Raw genomic sequence first — 19523 nt, 5'->3', positions numbered from 1 at the left:
TAGCGCTCTATTGAGGGGGCTTGTCGGCTGCCGCTTTGTGCGGTGGTTGACATGCTCTCTGGCCAGCGAGCCGGGGCCCCGTACAGGGGATCGCGGGTGGGGCCCAGCGGTCGGACCCCCACGATCTGAAACTTATGCCCTATCCTTAGGATAGGGGATCAGTTTTTCAGGACTGGAGATCTCCTTTTAAAGGGGTACTCCGGTGGAAAACTTTTTTTATTTATTTATTTATTTTTTAAGTTAACTGGTGCCAGAAAGTTAAAGATCTGTAAATTATTTCTATTAAAAAAATCTTAATCCTTCCAGTACTTGTTAGCTGCTGAATACTATAGAGGAAATTATTTTCTTTTTGGAACACGGTGCTCTCTGCTGACATCACGAGCACAGTGCTCTCTGCTGACATCTCTGTCCATTTTAGGAACTGTCCAGAGCAGCATATGTTTGCTATGGGGATTTTCTCCTGCTCTGGACAGTTCCTAAAATGGACAGAGATGTCAGCAGAGAGCACTGTGCTCGTGATGTCAGCAGAGAGCTCTGTGTTCCAAAAAGAAAATAATTTCCTCTGTAGTATTCAGCAGCTAATAAGTACTGGAAGGATTAAAAAAAATTAATAGAAGCAATTTACAAGTCTGTTTAACTTTCTGGCACCAGTTGATTTAAAGGAGTACCCCTTTAAGTCACTATTATAGATCAATCTAGGCATATTTAATAATTACTCAATTTTAGAAGGGTTCATTTACTTGACTTACAACTGTATGTGTTGATGGCTATGGCAACATTGTTGCTAATGAGTTGCTTTTTGTTAAAAAAATTTGTTTCTTTTTTTTTTGTTCTTTGTATCACTATGTGCTCTGTTAGGTATATAATTCTTTCTTTTTTCTTAATTACCTCTAGACATCTAGGATGTATACTATTCCTCTTTATGAAGACCTCAGTGCTGGACCACTGAAATCTTGTGCCCTAGAGATCTTCTATCAGACACATGGACGTTTACATCCGAATCTCCGTAAAACTATACAACAGATCTTGGCCCAGGGAGGTTCTGTGGTGCAGTCAGACACTGCATTACCGGTCCTGTCTACAGAGCTCTGTACACAAGGCTCCTCCTCTCTCAGGGACGTGAATGTGACAGCCTGACACTGCTCACTTAGCAAGGATGTTTGCATTAAGCAGTTTTCTCATTCATTCAGGCTGTGCCTTGCCCAGACCCAACAGAGGAGGAGAAAGTAATTCTTTGCACTGTGGTGGTTGAAGCAATATGCTGTACCACCCAAGAATGCTCAGGTGGGAAAACCACTCAGCCCAATGATGGAATGATGTACATTAAGCCTTCAGAGGGCAAAGGTGCCAAGTGGTGAATATAGATTTGTGTTTTTCGTTAAGCCTGTGGTAGTTTGCTTGGAGTTCATTCACCAAACATCTATGCATCTTACATCTGAGACTAGGGCTTTACAACAGATGTAACCCAAGTGGCAGTACATCTCTGAAAATATAGGGGGTTGTCCTGCTCAAAAGCCTCATCTTTACTTAATGGCCTAAAGTAATTTTTTTTTTTTACCATGTAGCCTACGTGACAGACCACAGCAAAGTGACTGCAGGTGACAGTTTGTTTTTCTGAATGCTACCTATGTAGCTATTCCTTTTTATTAGAGCTTATTTTGATATCCTACTTTTGATTGATCACAGCCCGAAGTCTTTTTTCTTTTCATTTGTCCCATAACTTTTTTTTTTTTATTAAATATATTTAGTGTGTTCATGGGTCTCCAAATTGCACAAATTTGGAATGACTATTTCTGTGGTCAGTCAAAACACAAAGCAGATTTCAAAATTTTATACTAGGACTTGTAAGGTTGATGCAAAATGCCAGCGAGTATGGGTTGTTTTTTCTTCCTAAAACTGCACCGACTTTGAGTTGTCATATTTTACGAGATTTTAATTTTGTTAAATGCCCTTGGTGCATAGTTACCATTTTAAATTTTGTTTTAGTGTGATGTTGGGATGGAACATAACCAATTTTTACTCCGTATAGCTTACGTAAGGTTCAGTTCACACGATCATTGTACTGTACTATCAGCGTGTACACCAGAAAAATCATTCAGTGTATACGGTGATGTGGCTATATATATTTAAATGGGCACTGTCATTACTAAAACCTTTTTTGATCAGTTGGGGTATAAATGTTCAGACAACAACTCTCTCATTGCTCTGTATTAAGTAACTGAGACCGTCTAATAATGTAGGTCTATGAGACAGTCTTGCTTACATAGACACAGAGTAGGGAGAGAAGCACATGGTCACGTGCTACTCTCTCCACTCATTCTACTGATCGAATGGGGTGTGAGCACTCAGACCCCAACCAAATAAAAAGAAACTTATGACATTATATACTTTTTTTTCTTAATAGCAGTAATTAGAGATGAGCGAACTTCCAGTATTTCAATTTGTCACGAACTTCTTGGCTCGGCAGTTGCTGACTTTAGCCTGCATAAATTATTCAGCTTTCAGGTGCTCCGGTGGGCTGGAGACTCTCTTCTAGGACTGTATCCACCTTTTCCAGCCCACCGGAGCACCTGAAAGCTGAACTCATTTATTCAGGCTAAAGTCAGCAAACGCCAAGCCGAGAAGTTTGTGACTAATCGAATTACTGGAAGTTCGCTCATCTCTAGCAGTAATGACAGATATGTGTGACTATATAGGCCTAGGTTTGAATGTATGCAGGCTAATGCCAAATGTGGTGTGAATTTAGCCTTACCCTGTTCATCCCATTTGTTAATGAATGGCCTCACTGTCACTACAAACATTATGGTGTAGGCTGATACAATTATCTTCCCAGTGCATTTTCCAAAACTATTTATCTCAATGCTCTTATGCCAAATTTAAACGGTTCGAGATATGGTATTTGAGTTTCGAAGCTACCAGCATTGTGAATTTTGGCTGTTTAACAAATTTCATTTATGTACATGTGACCCTGTATAACAGCTTTCTAGAGATAAGACTTTATTAGGCCATGTTTACACAGTGCAGTCTGGCTTGTGGGTTTTTTTTAATGCAAATTTGGAAATGGAACCTGGACTTGGAAAAAAAAAAAGCATAAAAAAAAGTGCAAACAGCCTCTGTCCAGATGTTTACATATCAGCAAGTTCTGTTCATTTACTACCAGTGAATTTTTCAATATAAAAATGACACCACATGATCCGCATCTGCCAGCAAATCAATGACTTGCTTTACTGATCAGCCATGCCATGCTCTTTTGTATTGCTGTAAACAAATTTTTTGATGGTGAATTTCAAAATAATAAAAAATAAAAACTGCTCTTTAACTTTTACTGACACTTCTTAATTTTGTTTAGAAAGATGGAAGTTTAATTTCCTATTGTAAACATCCACAAAGTTGTATACAAATTTAAAAATAATAGTCCTAATTTTCCTTATATAATCTACTTTATCAATTTTTCAGCAGCCACATCACTGCTTTAAGGCTAAGTTTCTACTTGTTTTATTTCTGCAAAAACGACCACCAAAACGCCAATGGGGAATTATGAAACCCACAAAACCCCCATTGCGTTTTGTTTAGTTTTTTTTGTGTTTTATTTCAAATTGTGAAAGGGAGATTGCTACTAATTTATTGGCTTGGGCCCAGTGTGTTACACAGGCCCAGTATGAAGACCTTTCCAACAATACCTCATTTGTCAAATTTGGCCCAGCCATTCACTTGTAATTGCCACCTGTAGCAGTAAGCAGCCATGTCATAAAGACTACATTTCCTATGACTCCCTGCGCCAGCTTCCTGTTAGCTGCTGCTCTCCCCCCCCCCCCCCCCACAGGAAATTATAATAAAGTTCCTTCCCTCCTTCCATGTGCCCACTAGCGCAGTGTTTCCCAACTAGGGTGCCTCCAGCTGTTGCAAAACTACAACTCCCAGCATGCCCGGACAGCCGAAGGCTGTCCAGGCATGCTGGGAGTTGTAGTTTTGCAACCGCTGGAGGCACCCTGGTTGGGAAACACTGCACTAGCGGTGTCACAAGAATGCTTCCCATCCCTACCATCACCGCTAGCGGGGTTGCGCGCGGCTAACGTAGTACTGCGCAGGCGCAGCACTACGCAAATAGCATAGGGCTAACGTAGGCAGCGATAGGAGCCTAGCGTTAGCCCTGCGCTATTTGCTTAGTACTGCGCATGCGCAGAATAAATTAACTTTGGGGGAGTAGCAGACTCTGGGCTGGGAGGCCGGCACAGCCCGCAGTGACTCATGGGAGCGATGAGTCACCGGGCTAAGATGGCGGCGGATCAAGAAGAAACAGCGGTCGAGCGTCATAGATTGAAGAAAAAGGAGTCAGCTTCCGTTAGGAGAAATGCGGGAGAAGACCAGGAAAAGAGCAATATGGATAAGGTTAATAATTTACAATGTTATATAACTTTGCTTTAGGGTTAGTTTACCATAAAAAAAAAAAAAACTAGCATCGGAGTACTCCTTTAAGCATAAATATGCCTTTGCAGAAAAGGACTCTGCTACCTGATATAGGGCACCTACGGTTCATCCCGCTTTGAAAGCATTGGTATGGTCAAAGACCCTATGGATAAAAGGAAGAAGATCTTTTTGAAAATTGCTGGAAAGCATCAGCCCTCAAGCCTGTGATTGCAACCCCCTAAGTGGATATGGTTGGAGCAAGTACAGCAAGACTTAGAGAAGGCAACCCTAGGGTAAAAATGTTGTCTACCTTTCCTACACCTACAAGAACAGTCATATTCATCTCTGATACTTCGGCGGATATGTTGAAACTCTGCACGATCTGCTGTTCTTTCCAACTCTGCACGTGGAGCTCTTTGGATCAAGAAATGGAAAGCAGACATTACCTCAAAATCAAAACTTTGTGGGGTCCCATATGAGGGGAAATTTCTGCTTGGCTCATCCCTAACTGCTATTTTGGAGACAGCCTCAGATAAAAGAAAGGGATTTCCAACCATCCTGCAGCAGCCAAGAAAGTCGGGTCCTAGGAGGGGGAGTAGGTATCCTAGTGGAGACTCAGAGTTGGAGAGTGAAAGGGTCCTAAAATTCTAAAGGGCACCTTTTTTCAAGCTCTGACCCCTCAAAAAATGACACAAAGATCCAGATAGGAAGGTTGATTATACCACTTCGCCCACAAATGGTAAAGAATCTTTGCCAGCCAGTTTATTCAAAGCACAATAAAGCAAAGGTTTGCCAGAACAGATTGTCATGCAGGCTCTTGGGAGTGGAGGTGATTTCCTTTGCCATCAGAAGAAAGTAAGAGTTTTCTACTCCACTTTATTCCTGGTAAGGGAGCCAGATGGCTTCCAAACTATTATAAATTTAAAAGATCAAAATCATATCTTGGCCTATGAGAGGTTTAAAGGAAATCTGTCAACAGTGTCATCAAAGATCCCAAGATTTGTTCATTTATGGAGATCCTCCTAGATTCCAGGCAACAAATGTGCTTTTTGTTACCTGAAAAGATCAATCAGGTGATCTGCAGGGTAGAAGAATTTGGAACACTGGTTACTACATTAAAGGAGTAGTCCGGCGCACACTTTTCTTATTTTATCTGGTCCGGGCTGCAAAAAAAAAAAAAAAAAAAAGAAAACAAACTTTCTCTTACCTGCCTGCGCGCCCCAGGAGCTCCGGTACAGGTGTTCGGTCGCCGGGCTGTTTGCTTCTTACTTCCTGTTAGGCCAGCATGTCACACGGAGCTTCAGCCTATCAACGGCCGCAGCGATGTCCCGCCTCGGCCAATGATAGGCTGAAGCTCCGTGTGACGTGTCGTGCTAACAGGAAATAAGAAGCAAACAGCTCGGCGACCGAACACCTGTACCGGAGCTCCTGGGGCGTGTTGGCAGGTAAGAGAAAGTTTTTCTTTTTTTTTTTTTGCAGCCCGGACCGGATAAAATTTGAAAAGTGTGCGCCGGACTACTCCTTTAAGAACAGCTGTCAGTACTGGGTCTCATGACAGCATGTATACCAGTGGTTCCATGGGCTCAGTACAACTCAAGTTCTTGAGTCCCAGAAATGATCTCTATATGACATGTCTCCCCAATCCCTTGACATTTGCTAACCCATTTACATATATCCTCCCCTAGTCACAGCATCCTCATTTTATGTACTAACCTTTTGTGTGGCACAGTATCAAATGCCTTACCTATCAAATGCCTTATCCAGATATACCACATCCACAGCTTTGCCTTGGGCCAATCTATAACTGACCTCTGCTGACACCTCTGTCCAAGTCTGTAACTGTCCAGAGCAGGAGAGGTTTGCTATAGGGATTTGCTCCTGCTCTGTACACAGACAGAGGTGTCAGCAGAGCACTGTGGTCAGACTGAAAAGAAATTCACAACTTCCTCTGGAGCATACAGCAGCTGATGTACTGGAAGGATTAATATTTTTTAATACAAGTAATTTGTAAATTTGTTTAACTTTCTAGCACCAGTTGATTTGAAAAAAATAAAATAAAAAATAAAAACGTTTTCCACCAGAGTACCCCTTTAAACTTACAGGCTTATAGTTTTCAGATCCTTTTTGACCCTTTTTTGAATATCAGTACCACATTTGCTAAGTGCCAGTCCTGTTGAACCATCCCTGTCTTTATAGAATCTTTACATGTCAGAAATAAGGGTCTGTCTAGCACAACATTTAACCCCTTAAGGACCAAGGACGTACCGGTACATCCTTGGTCCTGCTCTCCTGATATAACGCGGGGTTACACAGTAACCCCGCGTCATATCACGGCGGGCCCAGCGTCATAGTGAAGCCAGGACTCTCCTCTAATAGCGCGCAGCGCCGATTGCGGCACCGCGCACTATTAACCCTTTAGCCGTGCGCTCAGAGCTGAGCCGCGCGGCTAAAAGTGAAAGTTGCCGGCTAGCTCAGTCGGGCTGTTCGGGATAGCCGCGGCTAATCGCGGCATCCCGAACAGCTGACAGGACAGCGGGAGGGCCCCTTCCTGCCTCCTCGCTGTCCGATCGCCGAATGACTGCTCAGTGCCTGAAATCTAGGCATGAGCAGTCATGCGGCAGAATCGTTGATCACTGGTTTCTTATGAGAAACCAGTGATCAATGATGAAGATCAGTGTGTGCAGTGTTATAGGTCCCTATGGGAGCTATAACACTGCAAAAAAAAAAAGTGAATAAAGATCATTTAACTCCTCCCCTATTAAAAGTTTGAATCACCCCCCTCAGAAAACAGTGTAAATAAAAATAAACATATATGGTATCACTGCATGCTGAAATGTCCGAATTATAAAAATATATCATTAATTAAACCGCTCTGTCAATGGCGTGCGCGCAAAAAAATTCCAAAGTCCAAAATAGTGCATTTTTGGTCACTTTTTATATCATTTAAAAATGAATAAAAAGCGATCAATAAGTCCTATCAATGCAAAAATGGTACCGTTAAAAACGTCAGATCACGGCGCAAAAAATGAGTCCTCATACCGCCCCATACACGGAAAAATAAAAAAGTTATAGGGGTCAGAAAATGACAATTTTAAACGTATTAATTTTCCTGCATTTAGTTATGATTTTTTCCAGAAGTCCGACAAAATCAAACCTATATAAGTAGGGTATCATTTTAATCGTATGGGCCTACAGAATAAATATCAGGTGTCATTTTTACCAAAAAATGTACTACATAGAAATGGAAGCCCCCAAAAGTTACAAAACAGCGTTTTTTTTTCAATTTTGTCGCACAATGATTTTTTTTTCCCGTTTCACCGTAGATTTTTGGGCAAAATGACTGACTTAATTACAAAGTAGAATTGGTGGCGCAAAAAATAAGCCATCATATGGATTTTTAGGTGCAAAATTGAAAGAGTTATGATTTTTTAAAGGCAAGGAGCAAAAAACGAAAATGCAAAAACGGAAAAAACCCCGGTCCTTAAGGGGTTAATTCCTGCAAAACTCTGGGATGGATGATATCTGGGCCCGGTGATATGTGTCTTTAAGGCTAGGTTCAGACTACAGAATTTCCGCCTGCAATTCCGCTTTGAAATTGCAGGCGGAAATTCCGCTTGCTAAAATGTATAGTGTAGTGAATGGGTTTCCGTTCACAAATTCACACTTCGGAATTTGTGAACGGAAAATCTGCTTGGAAATTTCTGCCTGAAGAAAGGCGTTGCTCTTTCTTCAGGCGGAAATCCGCGTGGAACACATTGAGTCTATTGGAGACTGCAATGTCTGCGCGGTCCTAGCGCCGACTGATTTAGCCAGCGCTAGCCACACTCGGAATCTCCGGGCGCAAATTTTCTGCTCGGAGATTCCGTAGTCTGAACCTAGCCTAAATGTTAATAAGGCAGCGCTGCACTTCTTGTTGGGTTAAACAGGTGAGATTTTTTTAGGGAGAATCTACATTATTCCTTCTTGTGTCAATTGACATTGGATTTTCCTGTGTAAATACAGCAGAACAGTAGAGGCATTTAGTATATTGGCAGTTTCCTCATTCCATCTGCCATTCCTCAGAATCTGCCATTCTGCATCAATTCAGCTTCAATTCCGCATGGAATTGAAAAATGATGCACTTCTTTAGAAAAGAGCAACGGGCTCAATTGAGAGCAGACAAGCAGAATTTCAGCTTTTACTTCGAAGTGTGGACGAGGCCTTAGGCTAAGTTTCTACTTGTTTTTTTTTTTATTATTTTTTGTGGCAAGAAAAAAAACGCCAGAAAAAGTGCCACCAGCATTTTCCTGTGTTTGGCGTTTTTTTCTTGCTTCTTTTTTGCATTTTTGGCTCCCTTTTTTTTTTTTTTTTTTTTTTTTTTGGTACCCAAAATATGTGTTGGCTACCAAAAAAATAAAGGATGCAGTATTGATGGAAAAAGAATGTATTTAACAAAATGTATATTTTTATAATGAAATGTTAATTAATTTTTAATAGTGTTTGTGTTTCACTTTTTTTTTCCTCAATTTTTTAAATATTTTTTTTAGGGAGTACTACTACTCCCAGCATGGAACAGACTGTTCCATGATGGGAGTAGTAGAACCTGTACTAATAGACATGACACCCGATGCAATCGTCCATAATATAGCAGAGATGTGGAGTGGCTCTATACAGCGCTCGCATCTCTGCTCTGTACTCCAGCCAGTGATGTGAATAGAACATCACTCATTCATATTTTCCGCCCAGAGTGGGGATTGGTTGGATGGTTGCAGCCAATCACAGCTCTCAGTGGGAAATATAAACGAGCGATGTTCTATTCACATCACTGGCCGGAGAATAGTGCAGAGATGCCAGCGCTGTATAGAGCCACTCCACATCTCTGCTATATTATGAATGATCACATCGGGTTTCAGGAGTGATACCCTTTGTGATCTATTCTTAACAGCAGGTACTACTACTCCCAATATGGAGCACACTCTGCTCCATGCTGGGAGCTGTAGTACCTACATTAATAGACAGATTGCAGTGAGTGTAACTTCTGACACCTGTTGCGATCTGTCTATTAATGCAGGTACTACAGCTCCCAGCATGGAGCAGAGTGTGCTCCATGTTGGGAGCTGTAGTACCTGCAGTTAAGGAAAGATCACAGCGGATGTCATTCCTGACACCCGCTGTGACCCTCCTGAATAATGTATAGATGCGGCTGGCCGCTCTTCTATGGTCCCCTGCACTGACATATATACACACCTATTCATATTTCTCACAGAGAGTTGAGATTGGCTGGAATCATCTGGCCAATAACAGCTCTCTGTGGGAAATATGAATAAGTGTATATATACGGCAGTGCAGGGACCATAGAAGAGCGTCCGCCCGCATCTTTACATTATACAGGAGGATCGCAACGGGCGATCTGTCTATTAGTACAGGTACTACAACTCCCATCATGGAACAGTGTGTTCAATGCTGGGAGTAATAGTACTACCTAAAAAAATGTAACAAAGAAAAAAAGTGAAAAACAGTAGTGATGGAAAAAATTTGTATTTAACAAAATTTATAATTTTTATAACAATTTTTTTTTTATTTTTCAAACAATTTATGTAAGCAGACACGAGCACTAAAAATTTAGTCGACAATAATAAAAAGGTAGAAAGGGGCCATTTAAATGTAAAAATAATATATATATTTTATTAATTTTGTTAAACTTTTTTTCTTTATATAAATATCATTTTTATTTTCATATGTTTTTAATGCAGATTCAAAAAAACAAGAATTTACAAATAAAATGTATCAACCCATGGAGGTCTGGATATGGAGTCACACTCAAAATCAAAGTGGAAAACCACACTACAGACTGATCCAACTTTGATGTAATGCCCTTAAAACAAGTCAAATTGAGGCTCAGTAGTGTGTGTGGCCTCTACGTGCCCTTATGACCTCCCTACAATGCCTGGGCATGCTCCAGATGAGGTGCCAACTCCTGGACAGTCTGTGGTGCACAGACATCGGGCACCTCCTGGACGGTTGGTGGATGGAGCGAGACATAATGTCCCAGATGTGCTCATTCGGATTTAGGTCTGTGGAACGGGCGGGCCAGTCCAAAGCATCAATGCTTTACTCTTGCAGAACTGCTGACACACTCCAGCCACATGAGGTCTAGCATTGTCTTGCATTAGGAGGGACCCAGGACCAACCGCACCAGCATATGGTCTCACAAGGGTCTGAGGATCTCATCTCTGTACCTAATGGCAGTCAGGCCACCTCTGGCAAGCACATGGAAGGCTATGCGGCCCCCAAAGAAATGCCACCCTACACCATTACTGAATCACCGACAAACCGGTCAAGCTGAAGGATGTTGCAGACAGCAGAACATTCTCCACGGCGTCTCAAGACTCTGTCACATGTGCTCAGTGTGAACCTGCTTTCATCTGTGAAGAGCACAGGGCGCCAGTGGCGAATTTTTTCTCTGGCAAATGCCAAACGTCCTGCACAGTGTTGGGCTGTAAGCACAACCCCAACCTGTGGATGTCGGGCCCTCATACCACCCTCATGGAGTCTGTTTCTGACCGCTTGAGTGGACACATGCACATTTGTGGCCTGCTGGAGGTCATTTTACCGGGCTCTGGCAGTGCTCTTCCTGCTCCTCCTTGCACAAAGGCGGAGGTAGCAGTCCTGCTGGGTTGTTGCCCTCCTACGGCCTCCTTCACGTCTCCTGATGTACTGGCCTGTCTCCTGCCTCCATGCTCTGGACACTACGCTGACAGACACAGCAAACCTTCTTGCCACAGCTCGCATTGATGTGCCATCCTGGATGAGCTGCACTACCTGAGCCACTTGTGTGCGTTGTAGACTCCACTAGAGTGAAAGCACCGCCAGCATTCCAAAGTGACCAAAACATCAGCCAGGAAGCATAAGAACTGAGACGTGGTCTGTGGTCACCACCTGCGGAACCACTCCTTAACATTGGGGGTGTCTTGCTAATTGCCTATAATTTTCACCTGTTCCATTTGCACAATAGCATGTGAAATTGATTGTCAATCAGTGTTGCTTCCTGATTGGACAGTGTGATTTCACAGAAGAGTGATTGACTTGGAGTTACATTGTGTTGTTTAAGTGTTCCCTTTATTTTTTTGAGCAGTGTATATACGGCAGTGCAGGGAACCATAGAAGAGCGACTGGCCGCATCTATACATTATACAGGAAGATCACAGCGGGTGTCAGGAGTGACATCCACTGTGGTCTGTCCTTAGCTGCAGGTACTACTGCTCCCAACATGGAGCACACTCTGGTCCATGCTGGGAGCTGTAGTACCTGCATTAATAGACAGATCACAACGGTTGTCAGAAATGACACCCGCTACGATCTGTCTATTAGTATAGGTACAACTCCCAGCGTGGAGCAGGGTGTGCTCCATGTTGGGAGCAGTAGTACCTGTAGTAAGGGACAGATCGCAGCAAGTGTCACTCCTGACACCTGTTGCAATCCTCTTGATGTGAATTTTGGGACTCAGCTGTGCTTACAGATACAGAGCCAGGAGAACAGCTGATGCTGAGCAGTAGATATACGTCCTATATCTACTGCCCAGCAAGAATTTATAGTGAGCCTGCAATGTGTAAACAGTATACACATTGCTGAGCTGTGCGCTATGCGCCAGCCCAGCAAGGCAAGAGTTAACTTACACTGGACAATGTAGGTTAACCCTTTGGGCGGTATACAATATATACAGATATCTATAGATAGCTGTATATAGTGTACAAAGAAGAGGATATCCCCTTATCTCCCTTGCTCCCTGTCCATGCTGGGTCAGTGTAGCTCCGCCCCCAAGTGATGACATTATTAGGGGCGGAGCTACAGACAGGAGGCTGAGTGGTAAGTATGAGGCTCTGTTCACATTGTATGTTTTGTATAATGTGAACAGCTGGGAGTTGAAGTCGTGCAGTGCGGGAAATGTGTTGGCAAGCTTGTCATCTGCCTACCGCAGCAGGACTACAACTCCCAGCATGCCCTTACAGTAAGGACATGCTAAGAGTTGTAGTCGGGCGGTGAGGGCGAGTTACCCGCCCCCACCGAACAGCTACAACTCTCATCAGCAAAAAATTGGGCACTGTATAGTAAATAACCATGCACCACTAACAATACTCTCACCAAACAATGAGGCCATATATGGTAACAATAATGGTAATCTTTATTAAACACATGTTAAAAAAAACATAGAAAAAATACTGAACAAGTATTGGTTAAAAAATAATATAATAAAGCAACATAAATGCGCAGCAATTCACCTTCACTCATGATACCTCACCCCAAACACGTTTTCGCAGATAGCTTTGTCAAGCGGCGTTTGACAAAGCTACATGTGAAAACACGTTTGGGTGAGGTATCATGAGTGGGGGTGCATGGCTTGGCATTTATGTTGCTTTATTATTCTTTTTTTCTTCAGCTAATGTTTCTCTTGTTCAGCATTTATCTGTACTTAATATTCCAGTCTGGCAGCGTTTCTCTTGTGCATTGTGTTTCACTTACAAGTGATTTCACATATATATATATATATATACTTACCTGTTCATCTTTCATTATTTAGGTCACTTTTGTATTTACCTGCTCTCTAATGCGCTCAGTTTAACCATTTATGTGATATACTCACCTCCATTTGTTCAGTATGTGTACCCTGTTTTAACCAATACTTGTTCAGTATTTTTTTAACATGTGTTTAATAAAGATTACCATTACTGTTACCATATATGGCCTCATTGTTTCCTGAGAGACAACTACAACTCCCAGCATGTCCTTACTGTAAGGGCATGCTGGGAGTTGTAGTCGTGCAACATGGCGGGTGACAAGCAAGCGATAATGCGCTCCACTCCCTGGCCGGGGGTGATAAGAAAATCAATGTAACTCCGTGGCGCCATAGCAAAGGGAGCCTGGGCTGACATAACCCTGCAGCCACCAGGGACTCCCGCAGCCGGGCCGGGAGATGTGCAGGAACCGTCCGTGCCATCCCTCAGCGTGTACTGCAGCACTGAGGGATGGGAGGGACGGCTCCTGCACATCTCCCAGCCCGTCTGCAGGAGTCTCTGGCGGCTGCAGAATGATGTCACCCCGGGCTCCTTTTAACATATAACGGAGCCGCAAAGTTTCTATATATACTGTAATATCAAATTTCCCGCCGGGTCCCGTGATTGGCTGCTCGGTCCCGGCCAATCACAGGACCCAGCGGGAAATGTGGAATTACATATGTATAGAGATACTCGACGGCACCGTTGTGAAGCCAGGGCTAATTCATATTTTCTCCCAGCTACCCTTACTTCTAATGATAGGGACACTGATTTACAGTCCCCCCCCCCCCATTTGTCTCCCACCCAGGCCTGCGCCGCACATCTCCCGCCTGCTACAAGACTACAAGTTGTAGTCTTGAAACAGTTAGCAGACAGATGGGAGATGTGCAGTGTGGGCGGGTGGGAGACAAGCGGGGGATGTAAATCAGTGTTCCCATCATTAGTAGTGAGGGTAGCTGGGAGAAAATATGACGGTGCAGATGCAGACTGAGGCCAACCCAGGCTCTGTTGTACAGTTGTAATATCATATTTCAATATAAAAATTAGCTCTCAAAAGCTGTTTTGTAAGCCTGGGCCGAGCTGGCTTACATTTACGGAGTTTTTGAGGGGTTGCGACTTTTTGTGCGACTTTCGTACTTGATAAATGCTTGACCAGTGCAAAGTGAAAAATGAAATTCACTTTGGTAAACTCTTTTGTAGCCTTTTGCTTACAGACAAAAGTCGCACAAAAATTTGCTTAGGTGCTCATGCGACTTTTTGGTGCGACTTTTGTAAGCAAAAAAACAAGAAGAACTTTAATTAAGGACAAACATAAAACCGTATTCGTTTGTTTTCTTTTCCAAAAACGTATTAAACCGTATGCAACCGGACACCCGTTTTCAAACCGTATACGGTTTCAAACCGTACGGATGTCTATACGGTTCGGTCCGGTTTTGAGACATACATCTTTTTACAAAAAACCTGATTCGGGAACCGTATTGCAACAACGAGATGTGAATGCAGCCTCAGACAAGACCAGTGGAGACCACAGGCATTTTTTATATTTTGCCACAATTCCTGAAAAATCACTGTTTTTGCCTACAGAATAAATATGGGGCATTATTCAAATGTATGTAGATACAGTCACAAGTACTGACAGAATGTCCCACACATTATACCGTATGCCACCCTACACATGTAATACCTAATATGCGGTGACTGTACACCGCTGACAGACGACAATGCAGCCAATGGCTTCTCGTCAGATTCGGTGAAACATGTTGAGAAGCTCCCGCCTTGTGAACTACAACCTATCCGCCGCTGCATGACGCTGTGAGGGTGGGTCGCTGAGCGGGCGGGGTGTGCCGTCTGCTATCAGTCAGGGATGCAGCTGGCTGTGCCGCTCGGTAACGGGGAGAAGTGAGTGCCGCATGTGTGTACGGTCAGTGAGCTCCGTGTCATGTTGTGTCAGGTGAGGCCCCCGCTCCTCAGGCTGTGTGCCCGTCTGCATGTAGGTGATACCATTGTGCTCTCTCAGCAGGTAACATGCCTCCCCCCGTGGCCGGGCTTTATGTGGACCCGGAGTTTCCTGCTTGTGTATCCTCTCTGGTGGGCCGCGGTAACACCCCGCTGTCTCCATTAAGTGACCGCATTACATGGCTGAGACCTCAGGTAGTCGCACTCACTTAGTCCTCTCCTTGTTTCCCTTCACTTCACCATTCTTGTTATTATTGTGATATCTTTCTGCAGGAGATTTCTCCATCCCCACATCTCTTCCCAGAGAACAGCAGAGATGCTCTGGGGAAGCAAGGCATTCTGGGAGATTGCTGGTTCATTTGTGCCTGTTCTGCTCTGCTGAAGTCTCAACCCCTTCTGCATCAGGTAAATATGAGCATCGGCCATGGCGGGCTGGAGGGAAGCCCTGGTGCATCCTATGGCCTCCTATTATTTATTCCAGGCACTCAGGCCACTTCCTCATTTTACGCCAGTGTTTGTAAACCAGATCTAGTCTATTTATTCCATATCAAGAACGACAAGGAACAAGCAGGTAGTGTGGACAGGCGACGACCGTTTCTCACCAAACAGGTGCTTCTTGCGGCCTCCTTTGGAGGCCGGAAGAAGCACCTGTTTGGTGTGAAACGGACGTCGCCTGTCCACACTACCTGCTTGTTCCTTGTCTCACTGCTACACTGTTTTTATATGGAATAAATTTTAAGTTTTGACTACAGTGACCCCCCGACTTATGATGGCCTCGACATATGATCATTTCAACATATGATGGCCTCTCAGAGCCCATCGTATGTTGAAGGCAGCCTCAACATATGATGCTGCTGTGTGTCGGGGCCATCATACAAACAGCTATCTGACAGCGCTGACAACTTCAGTAACTGACAGATAGTTGTTTAATGTGCCCCGTGTGCCCCGTTCTGCCTCCTGTTACTCACATGCTGTCCTGCTAACTCATACAGGCTTCCACTGTGAGTTCTGTGTAAGCCCTGCCCCCCAGTGCAGCCATAGCCAATAGCCTGCAGCATCTTGCTGCAGGCATCCAATGAGCTGCTGGCTGCCCTCCCCTTCCTTTCCTATAGAGCTGTAGTCGGCAGGATCATAATGGAGGACATTCTGTCTCCCCTGAAGGTATTTAAAGAACTGTACAGTACTGTATGCGATGTCACACATAACATACAATACATAGACACACTATACACCCCATACATCAATGTTTCCCTATCAGTGTGCCTCCAGCTGTTGCAAAACTATAACTCCCAGCATGCCCAGACAGTCAATGGCTGTACATGCATGCTGGGAGTTGTAGTTGTGCAACAGCTGGAGGCACCCTGGTTTGTTAAACACTCCCCATACACTCCACATACAATGGTCATCCCAGAACCAATTAGCAGTTTCCCATAGAGATATGTATTCAACATACAATGGTTCCGAGGCCCCAGAACCAATTACCATTTTTACATAGACATATGTACTCGACATATGATGGTTTCAACATATGATGGTTCTCCTGGAACCAATTAATATCATATGTTGAGGGACCACTGTACTTCTGAATTGTATATACAGTGTTGAAATATTTACATGAATGTTGACCACCCTGGAGAGTAGTATACACAGTATATGTCATATACCTGGGACCTTACTTTCCTGGTTCCCGAGTCCATATTTAGAGCCAAAAAATGCGGTGCCTGGTGATATATCTGACTTTTATTTGCTAGGCTTTTTATTCTCCATGACAGATGAGGTCGGGGAGGGAGGGATCAGACATGCTGAGTTGCAAAGGGAATCTGTCAGCTACTATAGCCTTCCAAATAGCTGAAAGATTACCATAGCCCACATCCTATTATTTATTCTTTTTGTCAATGTGTGTTCACTTTTCACCAGTGTTTGGCACAAGAATCTTTCAGGGTGCGGTGCTTATTTTGGTGTCCCTCCTGGAGCTCTAGGGGACGGGACACCCAAAAGGGCATCAGTTTTCTCACCTACCTGCAGCCCTCGGGTCTCTGTTTTTACAGGGATACCAAACAGTTGTTGTGCTCCTTAGCTGATACTTGGGTTGCCACCCTGGTGGATGCTGGGAGTAGTAGTTTTCTTTATGCTTCAGCGAAGGGGGAAGGAGGGTGGGGGGGGGAGAGAGAGACGATCCTGCCTTTTAGTCTGGAGGGGAAGGTTTGTGGGGACCCCTTGCCTTTAGGGTGCGTTCACACGGAGTAGATGAAGAGTAATTCACGCTGAAAAATTTACGGCTGGAAAAAAGGATTTTTTTTTTCGTGCGGAATTGCGCGCGGACATGGGGGAGAAAGAAGTGAAGGGTTTTTCAGCCATTTCCGTGCAAATTGCCCGCGAATTGCGCGTGAATTCCACGCAAAAACTATGTCGGGCGGAATTTTTTTTTACCATTGACGTCTATTGATTTCTGCTAGTGGATTCCGTTTGAAGAATGAACATGCTCTTTCTTCAAGCGGAACGGAATTCAGTGTCAGAATTCTGCTAGCAGAATTTCCGCAGTGTGAACAGGCCAGCAGAAATAACATTAACCCCTTAAAGGGTAGCTCCCACCATCCTATATTTTTTTTTGCTAGCCCGTTTCCCCCCCCCCCCCCGCCCGCTACGGCACTAGCCCGTTGCCCCCGCCCCGCATACCCCGCTCCCTCATTACACTTGCAGTTACTGCAGAGTCCAGCAGCGGGCGTGCAGGGACAGCGGCGATGTGCGGGAGGAGTGGCCTCCCAGCCAGTGGCCGGGGAGCCAATGCGCTCGCTCCCGCCTGTCTGATTGACAGGCAGGGAGCGAGTGCAGCAAATAATAAAAGTATATTAGAGATATGTTGTAGTACATAAGTACTACAACATATCAAAAAATAAAGTTGGTGACAGTGCCCATTTAAGGACTCAGGGTTTTTGCACTTTCGTTTTTTCCTCCTTACCTTTTAAAAATCATAACCCTCTCAATTTTCCACCTAAAAATCCATATTATTTTTTGCGTCACCAATTCTACTTTGCAGTGACAGTCATTTTACCCAAAAATTCACGGCGAAACGGGAAAAAAAATCATTGTGTGACAAAATCGAAGAAAAAACGCCATTTTGTAACTTTTGGGGGCTTCCGTTTCTACGCAGTGCATATTTCGGTAAAAATGACACCTTATCATTATTCTGTAGGTCCATACGGTTAAAATGATACCCTACTTATATAGGTTTGATTTTGTCGTACTTCTGGAAAAAATCATAACTACATGCAGGAAAATTTATACGTTTACAAATGTCATATTCTGACCCCCTATAACTTTTTTATTTTTCCACGTACAGGGCGGTATGAGGACTTATTTTTTGCGCAGTGATCTGAAGTTTTTAATGGTACGATTTTAGTTTTGATCACTTTTTATTCATTTTTTAATGGTATAAAAAAATTACCAACATTTTTTGGACTTTGGAATTTTTTTGCGCGTACGCCATTGACCGTGCGGTTTAATTAATGATATTTTTATAGTTCTGACATTTACGCACGCGGCGATACCACATATGTTTATTTTTTATTTTATTTACACTGTTTTATTTTTTTTATGGGAAAAGGGGGGTGATTCAAACTTTTATTAGGGAAGGGGTTAAATGACCTTTATTAACACTTTTTTTTAACTTTTTTTTTGCAGTGTTATAGGTCCCATAGGGACCTATAACACTGCACACACTGATCTCTCATCCTGATCACAGGCGTGTATTAACACGCCTGTGATCAGTGTTATCGGCGCTTGACTGCTCCTGCCTGGATCTCAGGCACGGAGCAGTCATTCGTCGATCGGACACAGAGGCGGCAGGTAAGGGCCCTCCCGGTGTCCTGTAAGCTGTTCGGGACGCCGCGATTTCGCCGCGGCGGTCCCGAACAGCCTGACTGACTAGCCAGGATACTTTCGCTTTAGAAGCGGCGGTCAGCTTTGACCGCCGCTTCTAAAGGGTTAATACCACACATTGCCGCGATCGGCGATGTGTGGTATTAGCCGCAGGTCCCGGCCGTTGATGAGCGCCGGGACCAACGCGATGTGGGGTCGCAGTGCGACCCCGCTTCATATGGCGGGAGCCGGCGCAGGACGTAAATATACGTCCTGCGTCGTTAAGGGGTTAAAGTCAATGGGCAGAGGAGATGTGCATTCGTTTGTAGCGGAGAATTCAAGAGGAATTACTCAAATAAATTCCTCTTGAATTACTCCGTGTTGACGCACCCTTAAGAGAACAGCTTGTGATAGACTGCATCCTTGTGCACTTTTTTGTGTAACACTTTTACACTTTATTTACACTTTTTATGCACTTGGGAGGTAGAGCACTACCTCGGGGCTTTAACATAGCATGTACACAACTAGTACACCTCCTCCCTTTTATATCAAAGAAAATACCTTTTATTTAATTAGCTGATTGAAAAGACTGTAGCTTGGTGTTTCCTTCCAGCCACATCTTTATATGCTATTCTTTTGAGTCCTGCAGAATAAACATATAGGTGCAGGAGATGGATTGAACATAGTAGCTAGTTGACTTCATTCTGCCCATTAAAGGGGTACTCCAGTGGTTAATTGTTTTGATTATATGGCATCTTCTTTGTAAATTTA

At 43.7% G+C, this 19523-nt stretch overlaps 2 protein-coding genes across 7 annotated transcripts in view; both read left to right on the top strand.

Annotated features, from left to right (window-relative positions):
- The window catches only part of RNPEPL1 (arginyl aminopeptidase like 1), a 35169-nt gene extending 31844 nt beyond the window's left edge, over positions 1-3325 (top strand). Inside the window, exon 11 of the mRNA XM_056565594.1 lies at positions 895-3325. Coding sequence (XP_056421569.1) covers positions 895-1137 — 243 coding nt within the window. The 3' untranslated portion in view covers positions 1138-3325. The remainder of the gene's footprint in view (positions 1-894) is intronic.
- Positions 3326-14643: 11318 nt separating this feature from the next.
- Positions 14644-19523, top strand: part of CAPN10 (calpain 10) — a 38069-nt gene continuing 33189 nt past the window's right edge. Inside the window, exons 1-3 of one of the 6 annotated variants that reach the window (XM_056565593.1) lie at positions 14644-14837; positions 14959-15089; positions 15168-15299. In XM_056565593.1, coding sequence (XP_056421568.1) covers positions 14964-15089; positions 15168-15299 — 258 coding nt within the window. In that variant the 5' untranslated portion in view covers positions 14644-14837; positions 14959-14963. Of the gene's footprint in view, positions 14890-14955; positions 15090-15167; positions 15300-19523 lie in introns of all 6 variants that reach the window. The other 5 variants (XM_056565590.1, XM_056565592.1, XM_056565589.1 and 2 more) reach the window with 5 other exon arrangements.

Source organism: Hyla sarda, chromosome 3 (genome assembly GCF_029499605.1).
Source record: "Hyla sarda isolate aHylSar1 chromosome 3, aHylSar1.hap1, whole genome shotgun sequence".
NCBI classification, from domain to species: Eukaryota; Metazoa; Chordata; class Amphibia; order Anura; family Hylidae; genus Hyla; species Hyla sarda.
This window is presented reverse-complemented; position numbering and strand designations above follow the sequence as displayed.